At 40.3% G+C, this 10,369-nt stretch overlaps 1 protein-coding gene across 1 annotated transcript; it reads left to right on the top strand.

The window, feature by feature from the left end:
- Positions 1-292: 292 nt before the first annotated feature.
- On the top strand, positions 293-2,227 carry LOC146960384 (disintegrin and metalloproteinase domain-containing protein 17-like). The gene is made up of 4 exons (XM_085772425.1): positions 293-454; positions 767-823; positions 1,763-1,957; positions 2,030-2,227. Exons 1-4 carry the CDS (start codon positions 296-298, stop codon positions 2,225-2,227), a joined length of 609 nt encoding a protein of 202 aa, XP_085628551.1. The 5' UTR covers positions 293-295.
- The last annotated feature ends 8,142 nt before the right edge of the window (positions 2,228-10,369 follow it).

The raw sequence follows: 10,369 nt of genomic DNA, 5'->3' as shown, positions 1-10,369 counted from the left end.
AGGATCTCCTTATATGGCTATTCATGTATGGAGATCTATGCTAATTGCTGATCACCGGGGGTGTGTTGTTAGTTTATGATGGGTTGGGATTCATCATCTTACACACGTGTTTACGATCAAATCTGAGTTTCCGGCACCGTTCATGAATCCGGAGTAGAGTTTTAGTAGAGTGAGCTTTTATGTGCAAATCTACACACAGATTTACTCACGTTTCATGAATGAGACCCAGTGAGTGAAGACGAGCAGGATGTGTCAATGTGTGTGTGTGTGTGTGTGTCTCCTGCAGGGGAAGTGCATGAAGCAGGTGCAGGACGTGGTGGAGCGTCTGTGGGACTTCATCGACAAACTGGACATCAACACGTTTGGGAAGTTTCTGGCCGACAACATCGTGGGGTCGGTGGTGGCGTTCTCTCTGCTCTTCTGGGTTCCTATCAGCATCCTGGTCCACTGTGTGGTGAGTCGCTCCGTTCTGTCTCTGTCAGGAACTAAACTACACACTGTCAGTCACACTGTCTGACTGACGCGTTACAGAGACGTATTACCACTGTATTTTCATGAGTATTAAGGGATTAAGGTGCTACAGACAGAATCTGAAGATGATAAAGTCTTTCCTGTCTTTAGTCTGTATAGGTCAGGTGGACAGTCATTTAAATATATATTTTATAAGATGTGCAGAGATTAGTTTAGTTTACTCTTGTCTTTTGTCTTTTCTTCTGTGAACAACCTCCTTCAGGATTAATAAAGTTTCTTTATCTTCTTCTCTCAGGACAAGAAGCTGGATAAACAATACGAGCAAACCACAAAGTCTCTGTTCTTCCCCAGTGTGAGTATCTGATTGTGTGTATTTTAGGGATGTCACAATTACTTGTTTTTCACAATTAATGTAATGAAATTGCAGCAAAAGGAGGAAATATGTCTGATACGAATCATTACCTGGGAGAATGGAGGCTCTCTGCCTTCCACCTAGCGTCTCTTGGCTGAAAACCAACCTTGTAAGATCAGAGCCTCCGACCCGGTGTCCCAGCTCTCGTCTGTAACCCGTAATCTCTTGTTTATGACAGATAAGACTACACAGATATACACATGGTAACATGGTAGATGATAAATAACCTTATCCACCGCTCCATGGATTGATTTCTCACCGGCTTCGTTGTTGAAAACAAACGCACATGGAGGAGAGGAGGTTAGAGACACAGAGAGTTCATCTTTAACCATCAAACTAGGGATGTCACGATTACTTATTGTCACAATTAATCGTGGTATTAAACGCCACAATTAATCAATCGTAAAGATTTCTAAATACTGTCACTCTCCAAAAAAGATTGTCGGAACCGTATCGGCAGATGTGGCGCCAAAGTAAAGGTAAATGCACAGAAACTGGTCCATTTACCTCACGTAACATTAAATTGGTAGGAATTTAAATGTCGGTGTGCCATTTGTAATAATAAAATGTAAAAAATTATTAAAATAAACTCAAACATTTGGTATAGATGACAATTAATGACTTCAATATTTCAAATACTTCCTCTGGGGGAGTAATAATTGGTCCTATATTAATAGATACTTAAAATATTTTGTGTATATTATCAATAATGTAGTTATATTTTGACTATATTTGATTTTACACATTCATATATAGTGTTGTGAAATTAATTAATGCATAATAATCGTGGTAATCGTACTACCGTGATTATTTATCCAAGAAAATTTATAATCGTGACATCCCTACATCAAACTCAACTGACTCTGTTCATTTTCCCAGAATGCCGAGCTCCTGAGCAGCCTGGAGTCCGCGTCCGTCCGGATCTTCAAGCCTCCGACCTTCCCGACCACCAACCTGCGCTTCCAGCCGTCCGGTCCGCAGCAGACCAGCACGCCGCCGGTCTCCGGCTTCGGCTTCGGCCCCGGTCCAGACTCCTGCTGTCATCTTCCTCACCATCCTCCTCCTCCTCCTGCGGTGGCGGCCCCTCCTCCCCCTCCTCCCCCTCCTCCTCCTCCTCTGGACTCCCCCCGCATGGCCACCATCCAGGAGGACCCGAGCTTCGACTCCCACCTGGACGAGGAGGCGCTGCAGGAGGCGTTCGGCCGCCCGGCGCAGCGCTCGGAGCAGCGGCGGCGCTCCTTCGAGGACCTGACGGAGACGAGCGCGGTGAGTCGCAGCGAGAAGGCGCTGATGTTCCGGCTGCAGAGGCAACACCAGATCGACACCAAGGAGACGCAGTGCTGAGGGACGGGACGGGACGGGACGGACGGGACGGACGGTGCCCGGTTTGTCCCGCTCACGTCCTCCTCCTGTGCTGGTTTCACAAACTTTTACGACTTTTTTTATTTTTTATTTTCTTAAAGCGGCTCCGTCCTGAAGCCGCCGCACTGACGCTTTGTTGCTGCAGCAGATCTCAGTCTGGTCACATCGAGACACATTCAATCAGAAAAACGTTTTTATTGAATTTAAAGGACAATTCCAGGCGAATTCAACTCGGGGGTGTATTTTCATATCATTTTAGGTCTAAAAGAATGAATCTGAAGATTTTCAGTTTAATTGCTCCTGTTTTGCGGTAGCTGCGTCTGTCCGTGCATCGCCACGGCGCCAATGAATGGGAGTGGATGTAAGTTCCGCTGTTTAGGCTGTTTACATCCCTCAAAGCCACAGTTTTTTTCCACAGACAGCGTCAGATGGAGACTCAAACATGCACCGAGAAGTTTATTTACTTCAAGCAAGCCGACATGTTTGTAAAACTAGATCCAATTCAAAGTCTCCCGGAGTCTCGCGCGAGACCCAGTTGCTGTGTGCGGTGTGTTCAGGTGCAGTGGGAAAAGCTACCGTTTGTGTCATAAACACAGGAATATCAACTCTTTACTTGCTTCAAGTAAAAAAAACTTCTGGGCGCATGTTTGAGTAGCCACCTGACGCTGTCTGTGGAAAAAAATGTACACTTCAAGCAAGTAAAGAGTTGATATTTCTGTGTTTATGACACAAGCGGTAGCTCCTACTGCGCCTGAATACACCAGCACTGCAACTTGGGTCTCGCGCGAGACTCCGGGAGACTTTGAATTAGATCGACTTTTACAAACATGTCGGCTTGCTTGAAGTAAATAAACTTCTCGGTGCATGTTTGAGTCGCCATCTGACACTGTCTGTGGAAAAAAAATGCGGCTTTGAGGGATGTAAACAGCCTAAACAGCAGAACTTACATCCACTCCCATTCATTGCTGCCGTGGCGATGCGGGGACAGACACAACTACCGCAAAACAGGAGCGATTAAACTGAAAATCTTCAGATTCCTTCTTTTAGACCTAAAATGATATGAAAATACACCCCTGAGTTGAATTTGCCTGGAATTGTCCTTTAATTACAATCAGAGTTCAACCGATTATCGACCGATATTTCCCTTTTTTTTTCACCGATAACCAATAAAATAAATGTATTTTTAAACGCATAAACGCACTCCTTTGGCTCTAACGAAGCCGTCTCTCTTGGCTGTTTAACAATGTCCCAAAGGTTTTCACAGTGAACAAAACAGAAACAAACTGTTGACTGTATTCAGTCTGATCCCTGGTGTGTTATTTTTAAATTCTGACACCAAAGTTTTCATTTTTACTGCAAATGAATATCGGTTAAATATCGGTTTCCTTGATTACTAATAATCGGTATCAGTATCGACCCTGATAAAACCATATGAGTTGATCCCTAATTATAATAAGAAAAAGAAAAAGAAACAAAACGTCTCCTTCCAGTCGTCGTCCTGTGTGGTCAGACCGTGGTTTCAAATCGCTGCTCCGTCCGTCCTCTCCGCGTCTCTTTAACGTCCTTTAGTGACTCGAACTAACATATTGTTCCTGTTGAAGCTGTGGCAGCGAGGGGCCGCTGCTGGGTATCGAACCTTCTCCAGGTATCAAACCGTCGTTGGTGCTGATTGAACGGTGCTCAGATCAGATGTTGCTTCCACAATCAAACTGTGTTTAACTGTGGTGATCGATCATCTGTTCAGTACTTTTATTCGTCCAATAAAATGTCGCTAAAGCTCCGATTGGTCCCCGCCAGCCACCGTACAAACTCAGACCAACTCGTCTTCTGATGACACACTACACGATACGACCAGCAACTGTACGCTCCTACGTCCGTTTTTAGTTCTTGAACGTCCCACCAAAGATTTTTTTTTGCTCCTGAATGTTACACGTTTATTTCTGTTACATAAAGTCGTCGTTCACTTTTATAGCTGAAGCCCGGCTCTCGTTTTAGTTCCCTAAAGGCCAAATGTAACGCTTGTTGTAGCTCAGTCATCAGTCAAACTGTTGCTGAGTTGAACTTAATGTTTTAAAAAGGTTCAACTTCAATGTGACAATCATTTATGTGCACGAGTTTCTGTCTAATGAGAGAAAAACATTTATTTCTAACTGACGCTATTGAGACAAAGTGTTTGTCACCAGCATTTTATAGAAACAGCATCAACACAACATGTTGTAATAATGGATAATGTTGTTAAAAGCTTTAGAAATATTATATATTTTATCACAACAGCACAAAAAATGCCAAAGATTTGACGTTGTCAACTTCTAATTTGTGGTTATTTGATGTTTTTTTTTTGTCTTTACATCAGAATCAATTGGTTTTTTTTTACTGTGTGATAGACTAATTGATTAATTAATAGTCAAAATGATTATTAGTTGCAGCTTCAAAAGGTCAAAGTGCACTGAGAGTCAATGACACGTGCAGCTGCCAGATAAAAAAACAGTAAAAGTCAAAAACACAGAGGTCAAAGTTTTTATTTTTAAGGATCAAAATGTTTTTATATTCTATAAATGATATTAATAAAGTACAAATAGGGTTAAAATAGGTTTGGAGAGTTTAAAGGGTTAAAAAGTGTTTCTGTTTTAAGACTCAGTGGGAATCGAACCCTTGAACGTGACAGTGTTAAGTGCCTTCAAATCGACCCACTGAGCTACATGAGACTGTATTTTATATCACATAAATGTTCATCATCTCCTTAAAACCACTAAAACCTGTCAATCAATTTTATTTACTGTGTATCAATCTGCAACAATAAGCTGATTAATTGATTGAATGTTGATCAGCAATGAAACAAATAATTTAAGTCGTTTTTCAGTCAATAATTGCTTTAAAAAAAATTGTGATTGATAAATGGATGGCTCAACTGTTTTTTTTTTATAATAAATTGAATATTTGATTGAAGGGACTTTTGATACATTTTAAGTTACATTGGGCATTTTTTTTTTTACTATTTTGTAAATTTTTATAGACAAAATGTTAAATCACTTCACAAAAATAAAGGAAAAACTTAAAACTTCAGTATAAAATTGTCCTAAACAGTTTTAAAACACCTCCCTGTTATTTTATTTTATCCTGGTTTGAGGTCAGTTATCTGAACATTTCACCTGTTTGTTTCTTACTGTACGAGGGCAGGTTATTATTATTACTGTGTGTATATATATATCTTTGTATAAAATATCGTTGTGTTGTTGCTTTTGTTGCTTTTATTTTTGTGACTGTCTGTTTTTTTTTGGGGGGGGGGGGGGATAAAGACACAGATGTTAAACTTCAGAGTGTTTTCAGCTGTTTGGTTTGTGTCACTCGAGCTGTTTGGTACCAGAGTTTATTCTCATCACATGTTTTTACTGTGTCAGATTTATTTTGTGGTAAGTTTTGTGTTTTTTTTGTTTTTTTGTCGATTGATTGAAGCCATATTATCGTTTAAATGTTTATTTTTGACATGTCAGAGCTCAACGTGCCTTCTCTTCTCCTGTGGTATTCAAATGCACTTGTCAGTATTTTTAATATTGTGTCTATCTGATACTGTGTGTGTGTGTGTTGAGTCCTGTACACTGTGATGTGTGTGTCTGTGTGTTATGTACATGCTGACGATCGTCTGTATTGATCCAATTAAAGGTCGGTTGCGAGTCATGTTGTTAACGTCACTGTGTCGTCGTCGGACTGAGGCGTCCGCTCAGTCTGCCCTTTCACAATAAAACGTTCTACTGTCTGATTTAAAGTGCTGATCGATAAAGAGTTTTTATTGATATTCTGATATTTTATCAACTCACGTTTCTTCCTGAGCTTTCAGCAAGATCTCATGGTTCTCATTAATGGATCATTATTTTGTTTTGTTTTTAAATATTCTGCTTTAATGTAATTTATTGACTATTTTAATCTCTGGTGATTTTATTTTTATATTTTAAAGCAGAAGTAAGTGGTCCGGTCGTTTTCGCTAATGCTGCGTTCCAGGCAGGCTTTTGAAATCGTAAATTACAGCTTCAAGTCACAACTTACGACTTTGTAGCGTTTCAGGCAACCCACTCGTGTTTTTCCGACCTGTTTTACCGGTGAAAGTCACTATAACGGCCACTCGTAACTTCCGACCGGTGAACTCGTACCAGATCGAACTGGTACCACTTCACGGTCGGAAAAATACGAGTTTCCTTGAACGCACCATAACAGTCCTCGTCCCTACGTCACCACATTCACGGCGTCCCTTGGCTGCACACACAGCCCTGCATGCCGTTCTCTCTCCTCATTGGATAAAAACTGTAGGATACGATAAATGTTTTCTTCTCGGCTCAGAGCAGAGCAGAGGGACTGACAGACCCGTGTTTCAGACCAAACACTCTATGTAAGTGATTGCTGTCGGAAGATATAACTATTTAAGACTTATATTAACACAAATATATCACTTACTTCTGCTTTAATCTAAAAATATCAATATTCAGACCAAGATGAGATCGACTTGCATCATAAAAACATAAAACCTGTAGCCAAAAAATATTAAAGTTAGTGTAAAAAAGAAAATACTCTAAATTATTTATCAATAATTAAAATATTTTGCAGATAAATTATTGTAGAAAATCTAAATTAATGAAAGTTAAAAAAAAAATTCTGCCTCCAGTTTCTAAAATGCAACAATTTTCTGCTTTTATTTAATAATACGAACATTTTTGATGATTTTAACCTTAATTTTGTTTCATAGAAAACAAGATGATTGATAAATTATCTGCAGTATTGATGATGTCGTTGTTTCACTCACATTAAATCTAACTCACTTTTTTATCTTCGAGGACAGAAACTCAGTGACCCTCTCTCTCTCTCTCTCTCTCTGGACAAATGTTTATTTTCCTTGTGAAGAACTCAAACTTTTGTTTTATAGACAAATCAAGTACAAAAACAATCAATCAATAAAGGTATTGGTGGTCCGTCTCCTGAAGCCGATTCCTTTGGAACCAAGTTTCCAACGAAGAAGCTGGAAAAACTCAAAAGTCCTCGAGTCAAAGAAATGAACGAACGAACATCTGCATCGGTCCGTTATCGACCGATTATTGCCGATCGATCGATACTACGAGGACTGAAGAGAGTGTGACAGAGAAACGTCAGTTCATCGTCCACCGCTACATCACCGACGGCAACGCGCTGCTGCTGCTGCTGCTGATGACATCACAGAGGGGGCGTGGCGTGAAGGCGGGGCTCAGGGCGTCGTAGAGACGGTGGACGGCCACTTCGACCATCTCCCTCAGAGAGTCGTCGTCCGCGCAGGTCACGGCCTGAGGGTCAGAGGTCAGAGGTCATCATGGTGTTATCAGCTGATTATTGAGGGTGAAGGTGAAATCCCGCAATCTGATTGGTTGTTAACCGTGGTATATTGAGCATATACGCTCAATATACCACGGTTAACAACCAATCAGATTGCGGGATTTCACCTTTCCGTTTTATAAATGTACATATAGTTTAGGATGTTGTGCATCCCTGGGAACAATCACTTTGAATCTTAAATCAACTGTTTCAGAAATATAGCTTTAGAAAAAAAAAAAAAAATCTGGCACAACTTGCCCCCGGTGCGGGGTAAGTTGTGCCATTGGAGAGAATTCACTGGGGTAAATTGTGCCATTGATAATTGAAGTACAACAGATAATTTTAATCTCACAAATGTTAATGCTATATAAAAGCAAGACATTCAATACAAAATTAAAGCCAGAAGCGGCGATGATCGGGCCCTCGCTTGTCCCCATGTAGTCGTGGAGGCCTGAGGCAGGCTGGGGGCTGTGGCACAAAGAAACGCCATGTTTTGTTCATCCACCAGACTACGAGCACAACCAGACTGGGCAGGTGTGTTCAGGGGCGGTCCCTCATCACACATGTTAAGTTTCAAGCGAATCCGTGCCCACTGCCATGTTTCTCCTATACACAGACAGCACTGCCACTGGCACAACTTAACCCAGGCCCCATGGCACAAATTACCCCACTCTCCCCTATGCCATTATGTTACCAAATTATTTCCAGGAGATTGTAGCTATAGGTAGCACATACAAAAATAATTAACCCAGATAACTTCAGATCAGACCAAACCCAGATAAGTATTAAGTATTAAGCCAGATCATTTCCATACAATAATTTCCATTTTCCATACTTTTCCAGACCTGGAAATGTATAAAATCAAATTCCATACTTTCCCATACTTTCCATACTTGCGTAGGAACCCTGTAAATACCATTATGATGAACCAGACGTTAAAGGGATAGTTCAACATTTTGGCAAATTCTCCTATCACCATAATTCCCTTGGTCGACCAATAGTCGTCATTAGTCGACTAATCATGTCACGACTTCCTGTATCTGGCCCTTCAAATTAAAAGCCCTATAGCCTTTCATATACAGTTCAGTCATATTGATTTTGATTATTTTAACCTGTTCACGCAGGCCCCCTAGTGGTTGGGACGCCGGCGTCCCAAATCAATAACACATGAACGGCGTCCTTAATATAACGAAAAGTAGGCATGCTGTAATTAAAACTCCACCACAGACCTTTTAAGGACACTTTCGGCAACATGTAGAAAAAAAAATGAAGTTTCTAGGTGCTACGGTTTTTTCCACAGTCACTGAAAATGTCTCAAACAATATCAGACTACGGCAGCCCACAAGCGACGTCACGTCAACAACGAAGGTGATTTAAACATATATGTACCATCTGTACACCTCTTCTTTCACCACCAAAAAATCGTATACTGTCATATAAACAAAAGCAAAGCACAAAAATGCAGTTTTTACCCCATTAAAGGTTTAAACAAGCCTGCTCACTCAACACAAACAAACCCGGAAGTCATTTTCGAGTGCCGAAAAAGACGGACATTTGTGAATCATAGACCCACTAAAACACTGAATAAAATTACAAGCTTACCCTCTTGTTAAAGCTGAAGATGTGCTCGAAAATAATCCATTGATCGATTTTATCCATCGTGACCAGATAATCCACAGCGTGTTACGTAACTCCGCAGTTCTATTACTACTCGCATTCTCCGTCAGACTGCGCACCCGCTTTGCGCATCTCTCGTCGCCTGTCAATCAAAGTCACGGGGGTGAAAACTTTTTGGTCCAATAGCAGAGACTCTAAGGTGTAACCTGATATATAATGATCCCTGATTGGGCAAAGCTTAAGCCTGCACCCAGCTGGTTCCTGTGGTTCCCTCTCCCCCTAGTGTCAACAAGTAAGCAATACAAGTCTCCACAAAAAGTGAGTTTTTACTGCCCCAAGTTTAATTAAAATAATTATAAAAGACAAATGAACTATTTCAAATGTCCTTGTTAATTTAAGCCATCACTGATGGTTGTGGGATGTTTACTTCTGGAGTTATAAAGGAAAATAACAATATAATACAGGCGAAAATAGGTAAATTCATGTTTGGATGGGTTTTGGACACTAAATATTCATCCCCATAAATTACATTTTCAAATGGCATTTTACTTATGTAACTGGTGTTCCTAAAAGCCATCAAGTATGTGATTGGCCCCAATAGGTTATCTGTTGGAAAAAAAAAAAAATCTCACTAAAATCTTGCAGTGTGCATTTTAGCCAAATTGGACAATTTTGGACAGGTTTTGCACACTGTACATCGCCAAGGGACACTGTTTGGAAAAACTCTATAGTGCCTCAGTAGTTTTACATATCAACCTAAAATTTGGTACACATGTGGACAGGGAGTGTGTGAACCATATATGAACAATTCAACCTGTTTTATAATTAGGATTTTGATATATCACCTTTTCACCAAAAATTTCAAACTCGTTTTTTTTTTTTTTCCAAAAAAAAAGTTATTTCAGAAGCCCATTTTTTTATGGAATGACTCAATTCAATATTTTATACATATAGATGTAAAGGGACAAAGGTTGTCTTTCATTTAAGCCATAAACCATAGTTGTGGGATTAGTACTTCTGTAGTTATAAAGCTTTAATTGCAGTGATACAAAAACAGGCGGAAATTGCCAAAAATGGCCTCTGCATGAAGAGGTTAACAAGACACGGCTCCAAATGTTTGTTTTTTTTCCTGCGAACAATCGACCATTGAAATTTTGGTTGGCTAATGATTTTTTT

Source organism: Trachurus japonicus, unplaced genomic scaffold (genome assembly GCF_045865225.1).
Source record: "Trachurus japonicus isolate A0001 unplaced genomic scaffold, Traja_1.0 AP030426.1".
In the NCBI taxonomy this organism is placed as follows: Eukaryota; Metazoa; Chordata; class Actinopteri; order Carangiformes; family Carangidae; genus Trachurus; species Trachurus japonicus.
Note: the sequence above shows the minus strand (reverse complement) of the source record. Positions and strands in the feature narration are given on the sequence as shown.

Coding starts and splice junctions, on each gene's coding strand:
- LOC146960384 (XM_085772425.1), top strand. CDS start 296: ATGAAGCAGGTGCAGGACGTGGTGGAGCGTCTGTGGGACTTCATCGAC. Junction 455..766: donor GCATCCTGGTCCACTGTGTG/GTGAGTCGCTCC, acceptor TTCTTCTCTCAG/GACAAGAAGCTGGATAAACA. Junction 824..1,762: donor AGTCTCTGTTCTTCCCCAGT/GTGAGTATCTGA, acceptor TCATTTTCCCAG/AATGCCGAGCTCCTGAGCAG.